A 21,550-nucleotide genomic window follows, 5' to 3' on the forward strand; every position below is an offset into this window, starting at 1 on the left:
CCGCAAAGTCCCACTGTTGAAAAAAAGACATGTGCTGAAGAGGTTACAATTTGCCAAAGAGCACATTGACTGGCCTAAAGAGAAACGTTGTGGACCGATGAAAGTAAGATTGTTCTTTTTGGGTCTAGTGGCCGGAGACAGTTTATCAGATGACAACCAAACACTGAATTAAAGCCACAGTACACTGTGAAGACAGTGAAGCATGGTGGCGCAAGCATCATGATATGGGGATATTTCTCATACTACGGTGTTGGGCCTATTCATCGCATACCAGGGATCATGGATCAGTTTGAATACATCAGAATACTTGAAGAGGTCATGCTGCCTTATGCTGAAGAGGAAATGCCCTTGAAATGGGTGTTCCAACAAGAGAACGACCCCAAATACACCAGTAAATGTGCAACATCTTGGTTTCAGACCAACAAGATTGATGTTATGGAGTGGTCAGCCCAATCCCCGGATCTTAATCCAATCGAAAACTTGTGGTGTGACATAAAAAAATCCGTTTCTGAGGCAAAACCAAGAAATGAAGGAGAAGAACTATGGAATGTAGTCCAATCATCCTGGGCTGGAATACCTGTTCACTAGAATATTAGTATAAGTGATTCAAAGGCAAGCAAAACCTTCAAACATTTTGCAGTTTATATAGTGAATGTTTGAGTATGTAAAGAAGAATACAAACACTGCTATTTTATTGAACAGTCTAATGTTCACTTTTCTTCAATTTTCTTTAGAGGAACAACACAAATTTATATATTTTTCTTCATGTTTTGATTTGGAATAGAATGTGTAGTGTTCCCAATGCATTTGTGTGTATGGAAATAAAGCTATTAGAAGGATTTCGAGCTTTATTCACTTTTTTAAACACACTGCTATTATTTTGAACACAACTGTATATCACCTTAATGTATATGTAAAACAGGATCAACCATTCACAATTGGTGATATTATTCTATAACTCATTGGCTATACTGAGTGTTTAATTACTTGCAACTACAAAAGTATTCAGATCCAGGTGCTGGATTGAAAAAAAAAGTAGAACGTTTTTGTGGGACAACCCATTTAAAAGTGTTCTTACTTCAGGAAATAGGATTTATCCTGTAGACAACATTAATACAAGACACTTACTAATGTATTGTTAAAAGTCCATATTGCCTCCTTTGCTGGCTAGATTCATTTTTCCATCCCTTTATACACTGGTTATGACCACCCATCCAGCAGTGGTGGTCATACTTGCACACTATAGGAAAAAGCACCGTCCTCTGTGGTGGCCAGGACCCTGGGCGCACGCATAGGCAGCAGTTCCCGTCATGACCACCTTGCATCTGCGCTGCAGCAGTAGCTCTAACCCCAGGAAACAAGCAGTGTAGAAAAGATTAGTGAAATAATATGCACTATGACAGTAATACTATAACATGTGTATGGAAAAGGCACATCTTTGTCCAGGTGCTTCATTTCACACATTATTACAGGGCACTAACATTTTGTCGGGCTGGTAATGTACCATTACACAGAACTCGAGTACAACCATGTAGCACATGTAGTCTCATCAGGTCAGAAGGAGAAGGTGAAGCTCTTAGCAGCAGCTCTCCACCCTGACCAATAGCAGATATATGGCTAATATGCCCAAATACCGATAGAGTAACGACACGCAGTCAATAGCAAAAAATAATTTTATTTCATGTACTTGTGGCGACACAGAAAAGTCTAGTCTTGTCTGAAGAGATTCTACAACCATCTACTAAAAAGCACAAGCTCTTTGGTAAACGTGAATCTGTCCTGTGGTTACTGAATTCCAGAAAGGGTGTTGAGAACAGTTAGTCCAAGACAATTAAAAATACAATATAAAGTACAAAACAATACTTCAGTCCAGTCCTCATTTCTTACCTTTAACTTAATACTAGAACATAGATACCAGATTCTCCCTTGATAACTGTGCCAGTCTATGTGTAGTAGATGATTGTAAAAGATCCATCTATAGTAATCCAAGGTGCAGATGGACCTCCTCTTATGTAAAGTGTACCGCTTCTTTACAGTAATTTGCTAGCAAATCACTCCCATGTCTTATTTTGCATAAGTGAACCTGAGAAGTTGGTATAACACTGATGTTTTATCAAAACTACACAGAACATACAGATGTAGCAGAGCTGACTTCTCAGAATGATTTCTCTGATACTTCAGGTAAACCTTGCAAACGTATGATGCAATATAAATGCAGAAAACCAATTCAGCTCAGCTATAGCTGTGTGAACATAGCCTATAGGAAACTCGCTATAAGCATGCTTTCATTCTGTGCCCTGCAATGCTCACTACAACAGGGCAGGTAGTTTTGAAAATAAAAAAGGCTAAACAACAAAAAATACAATGTTATACAATATAGGATCAGTCAGAGTAGCCAGGATTGGCCACCCTTTGTCCATTTATTATCTAGCACTATCAGTTAAACTACTCTGACTGGCTGGGACATCTATCCAGCATGTGTGCCTGCCCCCCTCATCCTCATATAGTGGAATAGTGACTACACCCCCATGTTCAAAATAGTCACCCGTCATAGTTGGCACTTTTTTTTACTTTTTCTCCCCTGGATACTGATGAATGTAGTGCAGAGTTATAGCAGAACACCAAAAGGATTTTGTTTTAAAAATGTAATTTCTCTTTGAACATTTCACAGTTTGATTTAAAATTTTAAAAAGAAAAAAAAAAGAAAAAATCCAAAAGTTTACAGCTCTGCAAATACTTTGCTCCGCTGTTTTTGTACTAGTTTTATTGTTTTGCTGTCATGAGTGCACTCACAATTCAAGCTGCTCTGTCACTAGGATCAACCTTATTAAATACTGACTGCTAGGGCTCATCATGCGGCTTAAAATAATACTTTTCTTTTGTCTGTATGATAAACAGCTGCAGAGAAATATGCGTTTTTTAGTCATATACAAAGGAGACGTTTGAGCACCAGGAGGGGGGACCGAATCCTGTGAGCACTGCTTTGCACACTCCCCCCTCCCCTTCACTGATGGGGCTAGACATGCTGAGGACAGAGCTGTGTCCTAGCAGCTACATATCATATACTCTATGTACTATAGCTTCACCACACTGAGATCTGCTCAGAAAGCTGATATACATATTACTGCTTTATTCACAAGCAGAATATATGATTATGAAGATAACATCATGTGTCAGCTTATAAGATTAGAAAAAAAATGCATCTCTATGTGGTAATCCTATAGCTTTGTGATAAGCGTTTGGTTTTGCATGTAGAGATCCCAAGTGTGAATCCTGGGAACGACTTCCAGTAATTTTTCTTCAGATATCTTTTTCTTCCACATTTAACCTATAATAAAAGTCTATATCCTCATCATATTTAGAATAATACTGTTTTTAAGCTTAAAAATCTAATCAAATATTAGCTGGTGTCTTTATAATCATATAAAGCAGTAATGTGAACATAGGGTATATGATCTGTAGATGTTAGGACACAGCTCTGCCCTCAGCATGCTGATGTCTAGTCCTGTCAATCAAGTGGAGGGGGAGTGTGCAGAGCAGTGCTCAAAGGATTTACCCCGCCTCCTGGTGCTCAAACCTCTCATTTGCATATAAATAAAAACACCTTTCTCTGCAGTTGCTTAGCATTCAGACAAAAGAAAGGTATAATTTTAATCCACATGATGAGCCCTACCAGCAGGATTTCTGGTTGAATAAGGTTTATCCTGGTGATAGAGCCGCTTTCAATGCTCTCTGGTGCCCATCAGCATCTTGAATCTAGCTTTACTTGGATAAAGATTTGAAGGCCTCATGCACACAACTTTGTGTCTTGTGGTCCAGAAACCGCACAACTGCAAACTACGGATACCGGCCATGGGCGCCCTGCACTTTACCGTTCTGAACATTTCTCCTTATTGTATAAATGCCTATTCTTGCCAGCAAAACAAGAATAGGACATGTTCTATATTTATTTTTTTTGCGTGACAGACACACCGCCACACAGATGCGGATAGCATATGGGTGAGATCCATATGCTGTCCAAATTTTTTGCGGTCCCATAGAAATTAATGGATCTGTGAGCGTTCCGCAAAAAAGCGGATTGGACACAGACTGAAAATATGATTGTGTGAAAATTTAGATTACACTTGCCGGTAATCGGTTTTATTTGAGCCTATGACAGCACCCCTGGATAGACGCCTCCTCCTCCGGACAGGAAGCAGGTCAACTCCCTCCATCCCCAGTCCTTTAAAAAAAAACTAAGGAACATAACCTAATAAAACCTTCCTATATACAGTCTATCCAACTTTCTTATAATAAATTGTCATTTTTTTTTTCTCCAGGGCTGCTGTCATAGGGGTAAGAGGCCTTAACGGCATAAGTGAAACAGCTACAAACTAACGGAATGTTGTGTACATTATACTGTAAAATAATAATAGGGAATATTCTACCACCTTACTCTGCATTCATTTTCAAGCTTGCACCAAAAACAAACTCGAAACTTATTGGTTTCTGACAAACTTCTTCACTTGATTGCATGGCCATTATTATATTTATAGGATATGAGTCATGGACGCAGCAGTCATCAATGGCATTATGGCTAGGTCTACACAACGACATTTGTCGCGTGACAAAAAGTCGCATGACAGATAGGGCACAACTACACTGCAACATTTGTAGCGCAACATTTTGTTGCACCAATGTCTCGCGACAATTTTTACAATGGCAGTCTATGGTGTCGCTCTGCAACAGGCAACGACTGCGACCCAACAGTCGCAGAAAAATCCATCTCGAATGGATTTTCAGCGACTGTTGCGTCGCGGACGCAGCAGGTTGCAGTGCGACACTATCGACTGCCATTGTAAAAATTGTCGTAGTGTAGACGTAGCCTTAGGCCTTTACTGTGCTTGTTTGTGTGACTTACCAATGTGCACAAGGGTGCAGTTGCAGCACACAGTATCCTGGGTACCTTGTGCTAAGGGTATATGCAGCATGTTACAGCAAAATAATCTAAATAAATAGTTGTGCAGGGCACACGTTAGACATACATGCACACATACTGTATATACAGTCCTTGCTAATATTTCATTGTACCGCACTCTCTGAAGTATTAAGGCAAGCGGGAGCTGTATGCTGCCAGGCCTCAAAGTACCTTTTTCTGCTCTGATTTAAGGTTTGCTTATTGTCCATTGCTGATAAAGATGATACGTCTTCATATTCATTTTGACAGTGTTAAATATTAACGATAGTACAGGGCAGACAGAAAGACATCGTAGGTGGGAACTGTATTGCTAAAGATAATCCCTGCTCTGATTTTTATTTATTTTTCCAAAACGGTCTCACTAGTATAGTAATGAGTAGTCTTACTCTCAGATGGCACTGCCATGCCTAAATTGATTTAAACTGGTTAAGCCCTGCACATGTCCCACCTCCATAAACATATGGTCCAATTTTTTTTTATAGCAGCCTGCAATTTAAGCTCAATTGTTGTCATCCATGTAAAATAGAATGGCTCAAGCCTCCGATTCATTATTTGTCCTGAAGGCCTGCTTGTGCAAATGGGCCTCAATTTCCTCCCGGAAAACCAGCATGCCAAGGTGAGGGTGGGATGCCTCATTCATAGCCTTGGACTGAATGCACATACGATATTGTTCCGGGGTCAATTCATCCACGCAATGCTTCTCATGCCACAAATGGAACAGGCCAGGTACTGGAGTTCGGATTACAACCAGATCCCCATGCAGGTACTTCCTGTAAAGGTGAACATCCTCTCCTCCCCATCCTCTGACCTCCAAGTCAAACCCACCTGCAAAAGGACAATATAGAGAAATCAGCATAGTTAACATACCTCCCAACAGCAGGGGCGCACACAACAAATGGGTTTCACGATAAGCCACACCTCTCACCCCACCCAATGGCACCCCCATCAGTAGGATGATCTTAGAGCCTACTCACTTTGTAATATGCCCCCAGCATTATGTCTCCTTAGTGCCCAGATGCAGTATGACACACCTCACACTGTATTATTCCCCCATAAAGTACTATGCCCCATAGTCCCCCCAGTTTAATACCCAACTTAGCCCCATTCCCACATTGAAAATAGCTCACCACTCCGGTCTGTGCTGTCTGCAGCAAGCGCAATCACATCGCCACGCACCATGCCACTGACAGAAGTGGTCACAGAGTTATGGTGGAGCAGAGAGCTGACGCTCTCTGCTCCACCAATGTGTTCAGCTGCATCTGTGTCCTGAGCACCAAGACAAGCATGAGCAGTTACCACCGTTTCATTGACCAGTATCCAGACAAAGGTGGCACCTTCATTACACACTCTTGTCTCTGCCCAGACAGTTTCCAGCTGCTTAGCAGAAAGATATTTAGTGCCATGGCACCCATTAAATGTACTGCCATTGACATCCAGCCATCATCTCCGTTTGCGGTGTTGTCGCGATTGAGACACCTGGACTGCTCCGCACTGCAACTGTATCCTCTTTAGTGATAATTCCAGGTTCTGTTTAGGATCTGCTGACTGTAGCTTTAGAGTGTGGAGGCCTCATGGTGAGCGCTTCAATCCTGCCTTTGCTGTAGAGCGACACTCTGCCCCAACTGCTGGGGTGATGATCTGAGGAGTCAGCGCATATGACAGTTGTTCACCCGAGGTAGTATTACGAGGGAAACTTACAGCTCAGTGATATGTGTTGCCTCTCATGACAGGGCTTCCAACTGGCATTTTCAGCAGGCTACTGCTCACCCAGACATAACAAGGACTTCTCAGGAATGTCTCCGCTAGATTACAACCCTTCCTTGGCCTGCCCAGTCACCAGATTTATCGCTAATGGTGCATTTATGGGACCAACTGGGATGCCAGCTTTGACAATCTATGAGTGTAGGATCTACCGGACCATCCCGCAATATCTGTGGGCAAATGTGCCGCAAGATACCACACAGAATCTGTATAACATGCTCATCTTATATCCAGACTAGAGGTGGCGCAACAGGGTACTAGAAGCTGCTTTCAATAAAACTGTTTAAACGTATCCTTTTGTTCTTATATTGTAATCTCTTACATATATCATAATTGCATTAAGTTTCACTCAATTCCAACAACTATTTCTTGATGCATGATTTTTTTTTGTTTGTCAACTAGTGTATTTTTCATGTCACTTGACAAGGTGCGTTATTTTGTGGGAAAGGGGCACAAAGTAGGACAACCTATAGGTGGTGTAAAGTCTAAAACTGCACCAAATGTATCATCCAGCACCAACCACTGTGATAAATCAAGTTCATCTATAGACCTTTTTGAGACTGGGTTTATAATGTATTTTATTGCAGCAACTGACCATGAGGAATCGCCTTTCCACCAGGTAAATTGTTAAAGAGTCACTGTATTTTGAGTAAACTTTTGCTATGTCATAGGAAGCAGTTTTGATTGGTTGGGGTCTGAACACAGAGACCCCTACCATTCTCTAGAACGAGGGGACAGAAGCACTTGCTTAGCACATTCTCTCTCTTTGCTGCAGGACAGGAAGCAAGACTCAATACAAAGTCTATGGGCCAGTCTAGCTCACGTCTCATGCAGTGAGGAGAGAGCTCATTATGTGCCTGCTTCACTCCCCTCATTCTAGAGAAATCAGCACTCCGATCCCAACCAATCAAAACTTTTGATATGTCTTTACACAGGGGCCCTTTAACCATTGACCTGGTGGAAAGCGGATAACTCATGCTAGTTGCTGTCTATTGAACCAAATGTGTGCTACACACAGTGCCACGTCAATGTCACCTTTTTCTAATTAACCTGACTGCCCTGGATATCTACACAATCCATAATTAAAGTGTAACTGCCCCTGCACATTAGAAAAAAAACCTATGACAGTTGCACTTACAAGATTCTTTTTTATGGTTTAGGTCACAATACTGCAAATAAGGATACAGTGAATACAATAAAGGAATGAAGCTAAACTAATGATCAATAAATAACAATCTACTTTGCTCACACCACTAAAGGAAGGTGAAATAAGAAATAAAAAATAGAATAAATTACTGGATGTCACCACTCACCAATTGTCAGAAAATCGGATTTGTACTGACAAGTCATTCCAAACCCAAAATCCCTCCAAAATCCAGAGTCTTTCTTATGAACCTTTAAGATAAAAAAAGAAATAAAGTAAATCTTGAATTTTCACTACAGAACTTTACATGACATACCATTTTACGTGGGTTTATCTACTATTTTTTGAGGACACCACAATGGGGCACATGTACCATTAGCTGTGCTAAGAACAGCTCCTGCCCCACAGATCATTTATTGGTGTATCGGCATAAACCTATTCAAACTGCTTATCTGATAGTGAGGAGTAAGGGTTAATATAAAAGAACTTTTATTTCATAAGATTAAAAATTCAAATGGACGACATAAACACTAAGGGCCAGATTCATCACTTGATTATGCCAGTTTTCTGGGATGAAAAAGTCAAACTGCGTTGGTGACTTTTGCAACGGCAACATTTTTTTGTGCAACCCCCTCATCAGTCTTTCCTGAAAAGGGGGTGATGGCAGGCCAGCACCCTCAACATTTATCATCTTCTACTCCTCTTTTCAGTTCTGGCGCACAGACTACGGATGCTGCGGCTAATTTATGACGAGACATGCTCCTGGTTATAAATCAGGCACAGCATCCTGCAGCCTGCCCGCTGTACACAACTGGGCTGTGATAAATCTGGCCCTAAATGTCGGGGGATAGGTACTGTCATATCAAACACATGGGGTCCCTATTGCACAATATAGACAACTGGCTAGGGGGTCAATCTGCTGCAAACTATACCCTCCCACCTGCAAAGTGAAGCACCCGCCCTGTGAAGGGCAGCCCCAGTCGGTACTCAAACCTAATCCCTAACCTGACTGTTACACCCTGCACTCATCTCCACTATATTAGCCCCTACTCCCTACTATCAGATAAACTAGTACAGCTGTGCCCCAGAGCCTCACATCTTTACACAAACAGAAAAAAATCTGCTGTAAATTTATTTTATTTTTTAACAAGTCCTCTGCTCAATATATTGTACCAAATTTATGCTAGAAAACTGGCAAGAATTCTAACTGCCATAGATAGCTGGCATAGATTTCAGTTCCTGGTACACTGACAGTACAAGGTGCACCTTTTAACTCTTACTCCAATAGACTTTTTATTACATTTGTATTTATTACTAGCGTTTGAAATACATCTTTAGTAAACGTGTCCCAGACTAGCTGCCAGTAAAGTGACTATTCCTTATTGTATGAACAAAAACAATGGCACTTACCAGTTGCTGCTCCACAGGAGGTGGTACCTCTAGATTGGCGTACACAATGGCAGGATTGTAAAGGCTAAACACAACAGGGTAGAACACCTTCTTACCTACAATATTAAGGTAAAAAGAGTCCATCAAATATTAATAGACAAAACAAAGCCCCTTTTATGGAATCAGAAGCACTTATAAATGTATGCTAAAGGGCACAGGCTCCAAGAAAGCGGGTACAAAACTTATTAAGCCACCCATATACTTTAATTGACAGCCTCTAAGACCATGTGTAGACACAGTGGAATTGCTGCAGATCTGCCCCAGAATCGGCAGCAGACTACGTTGGTGTAAGGCTCCAGCCGGCTGCTCTGGCAGAGAACAGCCTGCCGGATCTCTTTGCATCATGGCATTGCTGGAAGCTTGAAAGTCTCCATCCGGCCCCATTAACCATAATGGGGACTGGCGGAGATCTAGATGATTCTCAGCATATTTGACGAAAACAGCTGTGAACTAGTTTTAGATGTTGGCGAATGCTGTGGATTTCATAATTGTCACTATGCTCTATTGTGTCAGGTTTGCTTTTGGGGTTAGAGGGCTTTTCCAAGATTCATATTACCTATAACAGCCCCTTCACATACAAATTTGTTCTGGCATGTTTTCCTCAGAAGGTAGTTAAAGGGTTCATTATATCCTGTGTCCAGCAGTTAGACACCTCCCCCGGTGAGGTTCTGACTCACTGCACCCGGCGATCAGCTGTTTGAAGAAGCTACAGCGCTTGTGCAAATGCCACGGCCTCTTCCTTGTTTACACTGCATGCAGTCTACTTCGTAGAGGCTGTGCAGAGTATCGCAGCTTTTCCCATTCACATGAATGGGATGAAACTGCAGACCACTGCACAGCAGAAAGAGGTCATCAATACTGTGAACCTGAAAAACTGTTTCAACTAAATGTTATTAGCGGTTATGAACTGATCAGACTTTTAGTGAAGGGCAAGGATATCATAAGCACCGCCACACAGTTATCTCTAAGGTCAAGCACGAGAACCCAATGGTTCAACTGATCTGTCTAATGGAACGGTAATGCATGTCTCTATATACACACTGCAGAAGTGGATCGGGTTCATGTGGTCCAGTTTCAGGTAGAGGGCGGAAGATTGACAAGCACTGGATATGATTTTATAAAATCCATGATATATCTTAGTTCCTTTCCATGACAAAGGTAAAGAGGAACAGATCACATAATCTAGGTGGACATCTTGCCATTTTAGGAAATGTTGGAAAATGGTATTGTCAGATTACATAATGGTCTCAGTTATTTGGAGAACTGCATTACCACTATGATCTTGGTGCTCCTGAAAGGATTGCATGTAGAAATAAAAAAATATACTTTTTACATGTACAACTAGCTTTGTACTTCACTTTTTCCTGAGTAACTCCCATCACAGTTATTTTTCTCTTCTTTGTATGTTCCTAACTAAGCAAATGTAAGTGATTCAAATTCACTTTCATCTACAGTGGCCCTGTTCTCCTAGTTGACCTGTGATGTCAGCTTCTTTCCCTGCTCAGATGATGTTCCGTGCACAAGCCTGAGGGAATAGATCTGCCTCTGTGCACGGAACGTCACTGTGAACCATGTGCTTGTAGGAGTGACAAGCCACGCCCCATGCACTGCCCAATCTGCTGACTGAGCAGTGTTTCCCTTCCCACTGGATTTAACCCCTACCATCAGCAGCACAGACTCAGGGTTGAAGGCTCTGCCTCAGGAACTGAGCAGCTGCAGGGTTTTCTCTTCTCCAGGCACTGAGGAGATAAATGCTGTGCACAGGATCTTCCCTCCCTCCTCACCCTGCAAACACAGAGCTGAAAAAGCGAAAATACTCTTCTGCTGGCAATGAGGAAGTGTCTGCAGAGCATTGCACAAGAACAGCTAGGGAGAAGATCCTGTGCGTATCAGCAATGTCATTGTACTGTACAGCTGGGACTTGCAGTTCCACACATACAACATGAGTATCCATGAGTCACACTGCAGATAGGGCAGCACTTTTATTTACTCCCTTTGCAGTCTAGGGAGAAGGGCAATGGCATTCTTTGTTGACACTTAGAGATTGTTTTTACACAGCCCCACAGCTCTGCTACTGCATGTCAACAAAGGGGCCAGAACAGAACTGGGGAAATGAGTAAATAGATTTTTTTTTGTTGCCTAAAACTTGTTTAACGTATGTATATATTGGTGACCATCAGATTTACTGTGCTTTATTTTGTTATTTAACTTGGACAACCACTTTAATTTCAAACAAAATCTCCATACTCACCAGCCTCTGCATTTAGGCGGCACGTGTCCAGAAAGCCAGGTGTGAAGTATATGTCAACATCACAGAAGAAAAGCAGAACATCACCCTTATCCCAGGCTCGAGCTCCGACTTCTAATCCACGTCCTCTGCTGAACTCCTCCTTCAGTGGGATCAGGGTATAATTATGGAACTTTGTTTCACTGTAGCAGCAGAAGACAACCTAACATTATTACCTATCTTTAGTACATTACAATAACAAAGCTCATACAGCTGATCTAGACTGTGGCTCCTAAAAGTTAATTCCACCCAAAAAATATAATTTTCCTTATATTTCTTATGTTTTCTAAGCATAGAAGTAAACTTCCAATTTGCGGATTCTGGGACATCTTCTGGCCTACTCATGACAACTTTATACACTATAGAATAATAAAAAAAAGCAGAGGTCTAATTTTTTTACAGATGCCTTCGTGCAAAGCATGACCTACCTTATCAGAAGATTCACCATGATGAGGTAAGCGAAGTTTTGTTGTGTTATAGACTGCTCCAGAACTGGGCAGTTTTCCTTCCTTTGTTAACGCTAATATATCACTATGCTCTTAGTACTAGAATAATGCATTTAAATTGTTTCTGAAACAGCTTCACTTCAAGACAGGGAGTGAGCTGCAATACCAGACATGGCCCATTGAAGTTATGCAGTTACTGAAAAAAAAAACTAAATCCTGTTTAACAGTTAAACAATGTAATATGACATAAGTAAGGGTTAAGCATCTGGCACTCTGGATGTTCACTTCTAGTTTCACCACAGATGATCTTGATCTAGGGTAAGACCTTCTTGATCTATTGCAGAATCAACCACTACACGCTACTGTATTTATGGCTGCAGGACTGTCTATATACGGGCAACCAAGGATAAAATGCATTGCATTATACAACATAAGTTTTTCATCCCACCTTTAAACCTCACCTTTCTATATTCTTAAGAATATCTCGCACCTCTGACAGTCCTTTTTCACCAAAGTAGACCACAGTCAGGTAAGTCCTTTTATCTTGTTGAATGCAGACATCTCTAGAACAGAAAAGTTTGATTATAATATACAGCAAAACATACGCTGCAAAGAAAATCTGAAATATGGGGACCAATCTTATTTAGTTGGTCCAACCACTTCAGACACAAAGGGAACAGGAAATCTTATTAGAAACAATATAAAGCGTTCATGTACAGTGTCCTTGAAAGTATTCATAACTAGTGAAGAGCGAATCTACTTTGGATGGTACATCTTTAGATTCACAAAAAACTTTGTTGGAATACTGTACGGAGCTCCTGCTCCATACAGTATTAGAATGTATTGGCTCCAATGAGCCGAAGTTATTGCTTCGGGAATTAAAAATCTTGGTAACGAACTCTGGTTCGGTTCCAAGGTACCTCTAGGAACCGAACCAGAGTTCGGTACATAGTTTTTTTTACAGTAATAATTAATTCCCGAAGTTTTTACGCAAAGTCTTGCGTGACTTTGCATAATAATAACTTCGGCTCATCAGAGCCAATGCATTCATATACTGTACCGAGAGGGAACTCTGAACAGAAGTTTTTTGCAAATCGACTTCGGATGTACCATCTGAAGTCAATTCTCTCGTCCCTATTAATATCCCTTGAACTTTTACACATTTTTTTCACGTTACTCAAACTTAAATGTATTTTATTGGATTTTTATCTGATGTAGCAAGTATGCGTGAAGGGAGAAGAAAATCATACATTTATATACATAATAAATAAAAATCTGGAAAGTGTGACATGCTGTCAGTTTAGGTGGATGGCCATGTCTGGTTAGGTCTGCAGTTGTGCCATACTCTTCCACTTCCGGGTGATAAATTGAACAGTGCTCTATGAGATATATATTTATTATAAAAAAAAATTCCACCTAACCCTGCTTTACACTTCACAACTTTAGCCCTGACCTGTCTGGTGTGGTTTTCTCTAACAAACCTGTGAGGCTTTCACAGAACAGCGTAGTTAGGATCCATTCCGACGTCCGTAGTGCATTGCGGATCCACAAATTGCGAATCTGCAATACACCCGGTCGGCACCCCCATAGAAATGCCTATTCTTGCTCGCAATTTACAAGAATAGGACATGCGTTACTTTCTTGCAGGGCTGCGGACCTGAAGATCAGGGCCGTGCTCCGGAAATGCAGATGCAGAGAGCACATAGTGTGCTCTCCGCATCTCTTCCGGCCCCAGAGAGAATGAATGAGTCCGCACCCGTTCTGGATAATTGGGGAGCGGACGCGGACCCATTCTACGCACGTCTGAATGGAGCCTTATACTGATAATAAATTACACAGAGGTGGATTCTATTTACTAATAAGGAGACTTCTAAAAGGCAATTGGTTGCACTTGGCAGCTGAACACAAATGCACGCCACACTTTGCAGATTTTTATTTATAATTTTTTTTTAAAACCATGTATTTTATTTTTACCTCAAAACATACTTGCTACTTTTTGTTGGTCTATCACATAAAATCCCAATAAAATACATTTATGTTTGTGGTTGTAATGTTAAAAATGTGGAAAAGCTCAAGGGGCATGAATACTTTTTCAAGGCACTGTAGTCATACAATCTGTATCAGAAGCTTACACAGAACTCATAAGGCTCCTTAGCAAAACTTATATATGGGCCCCACCCTGTTTCTCAGTACACATGCGTCAAACATTCTTAGGCAACATGGAATTCAAAGAGTAAATCATTAGATTTGACAAATGTAGGATTTTATTAAGTGAAATAAATTTTTATTTAAAAAAATTAATTATAATAAAAAAAAAGTCACCCTCCACCTCACTCATTTGATCCGACACATTTTATATATATATATATATAAATATATTAGTGCTAGTTTTGAACACCATATTTCTCCATGCATTTACATTACACAATTGGTAGCAATACACTGATAACTCTCACCACTCCTACCACTTTCTTAGTGGCAGGATTAAGTTCATAATATACTTACCTTTCTGAAGTTGTGTGGATTGGCTTTCCAGGAACCCAGTCACGTGACACTCCTCTTCCGCATATCCAGCTTACGTCATGTCATTTGCCAGGTTTCCAGCCTGGGCTATGGACAGGACGTCACGTCTGCTGTGGCTAGGGCCAGAACTTTTTCTCTCTGAAACCACCTCATCTGCGCATACGCCACATGGAGCTCAAGCTTAGTAGGCCCCACTGAGGGGCTTTTAAGATGTTTAATGCAATAGGCTATGATTCTTTTTACCTATGCAAGCACAATACATTTTCATGTGAACACTACCTGCTAGATAGTACTTCACTATTCGGCCTCCTGCACACAAAGTTTTTTTTCCCGCTTACGGGCCATTTTTTGCATTCCGTATACGGAACCAATCATTTCAATGGTTTCGCCCAAAAAAAAAAAAAACGGAATGTACTCTGTATGCATTCCGTATTTCCGTTCTGTTAAAAGATAGAACATGTCCTATTATTGCCCGCAAATCACGTTCCGTGGCTCCAATCAAGTCAATGGGTCAGCCCAAAAAACGGAACACATGCGGAAATGCATCCGCATGTCTTCCATATCTGTTCTGTTTTTGTGGAACCATCTATTGAAAATGTTATGCCCAGCCCAATATTTTCTATGTAATTACTGTATACTGTTTATGCCATATAAAAAAACTGAACCAAAACAGAAACACTGATCCGGAAAAAAACAGCCTGCAAAAAACACTAAAAAAAAGCCTTTTGTCAAGAGATTGTAGGTTGATCATGTTTCTCCAAAGGTAGAGCTTCCCCTAAAAACCAGAAGCGGAGATTGGTGGCACAAGGAAGTGAGATTGCACTACATGCACATGAGAAACTGACCCTCCAAATGTGGGGTTTATTGTCTTATATGCAGGAGGAGTGTACAGTAACTCCATTATTGTGAAAATAAATATTTGCAGTTTGTTTTGCAACAAATATGGCTTTACTTTTTTCTTAACTATTTTTTAACCAAATAGAGAGAGGCCATTTCAAACGGCCCTGAAAACTGTAATAGTCAGGGCTGTGCTGGGTACAGCAGCAGGGTCACAAGACCTGACGCCAGGATCAGTAGAGGTACCTCTATTATACACACAGCCTTTATATGAATTGAGTGTAAATTGTAGAAGTTCCTTAAAAGGTCAATGTATTTTCAACCAAATTTTCATAAATTGATAGTATAGGTAAAGTATCTTTACAATGTTTTTTTTCCTTAGCCCTGTTCTACAGACTTCCAGGGCTGCTGTAAAAGGTGTAGTGGCAGTCATTATGGGGTTACAAATTAATATGGAAATATCTAAGAGCAATGGCAGGTCTGTCACCAGGTTCTCGCTCTCTGTAGTTACAGCAATATGGGTCTGCCTCTGGAAATGTTTAGCCATGGAAACTCACCACGAGCCAAGTACACTGTCAAAGTTCTCCAGTAATTTATCATCTTTCACCATGTCACAGTTTAAGGCCTCTTTCAGACAGGCGTTGCGGGAAAATGTGCTGGGTGCGTTGTGGGAACACGCCTGATTTTTCCTCGCAAGTGCAAAACATTGCAATGCGTTTTGCACTCGTGTGAGAAAAATTGCGCATGTTTGGTACCCAAACCCGAACTTCTTCACAGAAGTTCGGGCTTGGGATCGGTGTTCTGTAGATTGTATTTTCCCTTTTAACATGGTTATAAGGGAAAATTATAGCATTCGGAATACAGAATGCATAGTAAAATAGCGCTGGAGGGGTTAAAAAAATAAAATTTAACTCACCTTAATCCACTTGATTGCGAAAGCCCGGCATCTCCTTCTGTCTTCATCTTAGCTCTATGCAGCAACAGGACCTGTGGTGACATCACTCCGGTCATCACATGATCCATCACCATGGTAAAAGATCATGTGATGACTGTGACGTCACCACAGGTCCTGTTGCTGCACACAGCTAAGATGAAGACAGAAGGAGATGACGTGCTTTCGCGATCAAGTGGATTAAGGGGAGTTAATTTTTTTTTTTAACCCCTCCAGAGCTATTTTACTATGCATTCTGTATTCAGAATGCTATTATTTTCCCTTATAACCATGTTATAAGGGAAAATAATAATGATCGGGTCTCCATCCCGATCGTCTCCTAGCAACCATGCATGAAAATCGCACAGCATCTGCACTTGCTTGCGGATGCTTGCGATTTTCACGCAACCCTATTCATTTCTATGGGGCCTGCGTTACGTGAAAAATGCAGAATATAGAGCATGCTGCAATTTTTACGCAACGCACAAGTGATGCGTGAAAATCAGCGCTCATGTGAACAGCCCCATAGAAATGAATGGGTCGGTATTCAGTGCGGGTGCATTGTGTTCAATCCGCACGGAAAACTCGCCCGGGTGAAAGGGGCCTAACAGAAGAATCTTGGTTACAAGGGGAAAAAAAATAAAAAATAGGAATTTCAGAATGGCCTCTATGCTGGCCTCTGAATAGAGGCATATCCCTCCAACCATGTTCCAAAATCTAACGGTGAAGAGTCCTATGAAGAAAGCTTGTTATCTCATAGGTGTAAATTTGTACAGTCACCAGTGGTCACTGAAGGTCATACACCTGCAGGTTAAACTGACATCAAATCAGCATGTGACCCGAACCATCTGCCAGCGTTTTTCCTTTCATTTTCACACAGTATGACCATTACGGAAGGTGTCCGACAGGAAAAAGAGCAAAATGAGATCATGCACAAGGCCCAACTGGGTTCAATATTAATAGAAACATCTTCAAAATGACTGTCCTATTGATGACTCCAACCAGGTGCACTAGGTCTGTTGTGCCATACTAGGCAAACTAGGTAGACCACACAAACAGTGCAGAACGGACCATTTTTCGTTCTTAATTAGGAGCATTATAGACATCTTCTTACTTCAACTAGGAACATTATAGGGCTTTGCCGGTATGCCTGACTGCAGACCTGACCATCTTCTTACTCCCAAATTGGAGCGTTATAGGGCTTTGTAGTTGTGCCATACTAGTAAAAGGCCACACACTGAATGCATGTCGGATCATCTTTTCACTCAACTAGTAGCATTATTGGGCTTTGCTGATATGCCAGACTTACTGCAGACCTGACCATCTTCTCAATCCCAACTTTGCTAGAGCTCCAGAATTAGAGCAGACCAGTCCAAGTTCTCTCTCCCAACTAGGAGCATTATAAGCCTTCGCAGATGTGCCAAACAGTGCTGAAACAGGCATAAACGCAAAATCATAACAGCCAAGCAGGCAAACAAGCCAGAAACAAATCAGCCAAGTAGGCATGCAGCCAGCCAGAAGCACCTCTTGTTACCAAAACATGCACAAAAGCTGCAAGCCAACCAGGTTCAGATGTGGCCATCAAACAAGGCTCGGGGCGAGCACCATCCACATCAAACCAAACATAAAGAAATCATGAAAGGTCCCTCACCGAATCCCTTCTTCTAACACATCTGCCAGACATCTGACATTTAAAAAGGTCCTCCATCTCTATGCTGAGATTAACACGTTAATGCCCATCATGAGTTGCAAAAAAAACTGAGATTGTCAGGCGCTCTTCATTTGGGGGCAATTTGGACAAAAAATAATTGCAAAAAAAGACACCCAATGGACATTCCGTTTACAGACCATATGACCTAAGGGTCTAAACGAACACATTTTATTTGCATGCTTTATTGGTTGAACATTTGTTTTTGTTGATGAATTGTACAATTTAGGCCTCATGCACACGACAGTATTTTTTCACGGTTCACAAAAACGGGGTCCGTAGGTCCGTGATCCGTGACCGTTTTTTCTTCCGTGGGTCTTCCTTGATTTTTGGAGGATCCACGGACATGAAAAAAAAGTCGTTCTGGTGTCCGCCTGGCCGTGCGGAGCCAAATGGATCCGTCCTGAATTACAATGCAAGTCAATGGGGACGGATCCGTTTGACGTTGACACAATAAGGTGCAATTTCAAACGGATCCGTCCCCATTGACTTTTAATGTAAAGTCAGGAGTCCCTTTTATACCATCGGATCTGAGTTTTCTCCAATCCGATGGTAAATTTTAACTTGAAGCCTCCCCATCACCATGGGAACGCCTCTATGTTAGAATATACTGTCGGATATGAGTTAGATCGTGAAAACTCATTTCCGACAGTATATTCTAACACAGAGGCGTTCCCATGGTGATGGGGACGCTTCTAGTTACAATATACTACAAACTGTGTACATGACTGCCCCCTGCTGCCTGGCAGCACCCGATCTCTTACAGGGGGCCGTGATCAGATCATATCCCCCTGTGAGAGATCAGGGCTGCCAGGCAGCAGGGGGCAGACCCCCCTCCCCAGTTTGAATATCATTGGTGGCCAGTGCGGCCCCCTCCCCTCCCTCCCTCTATTGTAATAATAGGTTGGTGGCAATAGTACAATAGTAGAAGCATCATACTTACCTGCTGGCTGCTGCGATGTCTGTGTCCGGCCAGGAGCTCCTCCTACTGGTAAGTGACAGTTCATTTAGCTATGCACCGCACAGACCTGTCACTTACCAGTAGTTGGAGCTCCCGGACGGACACAGAAATCGCAGCAGCCAGCAGGTAAGTATGATGCTTCTACTATTGTACTATTGCTAAGTAACCATGGCAACCAGGACTGCAGTAGCGTCCTGGTTGCCATGGTTACCGATCGGAGCCCCAGCGATTAAACAGGGACTCCGATCGGAACTCCGCTGCCACCAATGTTGTTAATGCTATAGAGGGAGGGGGCCGCCGATGGGGGCCGCACACTGTGCCACCAACAAATTATTACAATAGAGGGAGGAAGGGGGGGGGGGCACACTGTGCCACCAACAAATTATTACAATAGAGGGAGGAAGGGGGGGGGGGCACACTGTGCCACCAACAAATTATTACAATAGAGGGAGGAAGGGGGGGCCGCACTGGCCACCATTGAAATTTTAACTGGGGAGAGACGGGGTCTGCCCCCTGCTGCCTGGCAGCCCCGAATCTCTTATAGGGGGGCTATGAAACGCACAATTAACCCCTTCAGGTGCGGCACCTGAGGGGTTAATTGTGCGGATCACAGCCCCCTGTAAGAGATCGGGTGCTGCCAGGCAGCAGGGGGCAGTCTTGTACACAGTTTGTAGTGTATTCCAACTAGAAGCGTCCCCATCACCATGGGAACGCCTCTGTGTTAGAATATACTGTCGGATATGAGTTTTTACGAAGTGAAAACTTAGATCTGAAAAAGCTTTTATGCAGACGGATCTTCGGATCCGTCTGTATGAAACTAACCTACGGCCACGGATCACAGACACGGATGCCAATCTTGTGTGCATCCGTGTTTTTTTCACGGACCCATTGACTTGAATGGGTCCGTGAACCGTTGTCCGTCAAAAAAATAGGACAGGTCATATTTTTTTGACGGACAGGATACACTGATCACGGATGTGGCTGCAAAACGGTGCATTTTCCGATTTTTCCACAGACCCATTGAAAGTCAATGAGTCCGCGAAAAAAAAAAAGGAAAACGGCACAACGGCCACGGATGCACACAACGGTCGTGTGCATGAGGCCTTACTCTGACAAAAACTTTTTGTGCGGCCATAAGCCGGTATAAATGCCGGAGAGCAGCCAGATCAGTGCCAGATCCCATTATAGTGAATGGCGACAGGTGGCTGTGCCGGATATGGTGAACCCCGGTAGCCTGTTATTCCGCAGGAGTTCACAGTGCAGATGTGAACCCAGCCTTCTATTTCATGTGGGTTATATCTATTGTGATGCTATAGAATATCTAGCTTCACTCATGTGCTTCAAGATCTGCATAGATCCCAAACATATGGGGAGATTTTTTTTGCAATTTTCTTTTACCACTTAATAGCCCAACAAGGGGACTAACAGGCAACATTTGAATTGATTTTAAAATAAAATACGCTATCCCTATAGTGCAGTGATGGAGAACCTTTTACAGACTGAGTGCCCAAACTGCAACCCAAAACCAACTTATTTATCGCAAAATGCCAACACAGCAATTTAACCTGAATACTACAGTCCAATAGAGTATATCTTCCATGTACTTTCTAATTTAGCTATAATAGTCTGCCTACATTCAATGCGCTGTTCATAGTGCGCCCTGTGCTGATGAATGGCAGGAAAAGACAAGGCATATTGGTACACCACAGACTTTTTCCAGGGTGCAAGTGCCCACAAAGAGAGCTCTGAGTGCCACCTCCGACACCCGTGCTATAGGTTTGCCACCACTGGTGCATTGCCTTTTGACGTCAGTGTAAGTGTTGAGTGAACTTTGTTTTTCAAGTTTGGCATACAAGGTTCGGGTTATCTAAGAATTCCGTTATGGATTCCGCTACCACGAACCTAAGTTATGGTCCGTGGTAGCGGAATCCATAACGGAATTCTTAGGCAACCTGAACCTTGTACTCCAAACTTGAAACACAAAGTTCACTCATTACTAGTCAGTGCTATACTGACATTGACCAGCAGGCTGCACCAGTGAGGCACAGCCTGCTGGAAAATACTCAAGGCCGGCTCGGGGTCTATATCACAACCCAGCCAGCCTTTACACCCATCGAGTCCGCTCCATCTGTCAGTGTTTAACATGTGGCCGGCACCATTGCCAGCAGCATGTAGACAGTTAAGTTAAACAGTCTGGATCAGCACTCCTACTGGTCCGGTCCGTTATAGCGGGAGTGCTGCTCTCATGTGAGAGCTGACCCTCCGATCTCCGCTACATGGGGGACTAGTGCTGCGCTTAGCCTGGGCTGCAGTAAAAGCGGCGGCCCAGCCCAAGGCCCCTTAGTGACCGCTGTAAAAAGACATATGGGTGGTCACTTAGGGGCTAAAGCGTACCTGAGTTTTCAAAGTTTTCATAATGGCTGAACTTCTTTGTAGAATCATCTTGTTGTGCATCCGTTCCGTGCAGTTTGCGGCCCCCAATGCACGGGCAGCGCAAAAAAAATAGAACAAGTTCTATTTTTAGTTTTTTTGCAGTGCGGAGGCAC

General features: G+C 42.3%; 1 protein-coding gene across 4 annotated transcripts in view; it reads right to left on the reverse strand.

The window, feature by feature from the left end:
• Positions 1-1,657: 1,657 nt before the first annotated feature.
• CSGALNACT2 (chondroitin sulfate N-acetylgalactosaminyltransferase 2) overlaps positions 1,658-21,550 on the reverse strand; it is a 70,709-nt gene continuing 50,816 nt past the window's right edge. For 2 of the 4 annotated variants that reach the window (XM_044297231.1, XM_044297232.1), the window contains 5 exons: positions 12,506-12,607; positions 11,563-11,741; positions 9,273-9,367; positions 8,032-8,113; positions 1,658-5,782 (listed from right to left, as the gene is read on the reverse strand). In XM_044297231.1, the coding sequence (XP_044153166.1) occupies positions 5,490-5,782; positions 8,032-8,113; positions 9,273-9,367; positions 11,563-11,741; positions 12,506-12,607 (751 nt within the window). In that variant the 3' untranslated portion in view covers positions 1,658-5,489. Of the gene's footprint in view, positions 5,783-6,087; positions 6,596-8,031; positions 8,114-9,272; positions 9,368-11,562; positions 12,608-21,550 lie in introns of those variants that run through there. The other 2 variants (XM_044297233.1, XM_044297234.1) reach the window with 2 other exon arrangements.

This window comes from Bufo gargarizans, chromosome 6, assembly GCF_014858855.1.
Source record: "Bufo gargarizans isolate SCDJY-AF-19 chromosome 6, ASM1485885v1, whole genome shotgun sequence".
In the NCBI taxonomy this organism is placed as follows: Eukaryota; Metazoa; Chordata; class Amphibia; order Anura; family Bufonidae; genus Bufo; species Bufo gargarizans.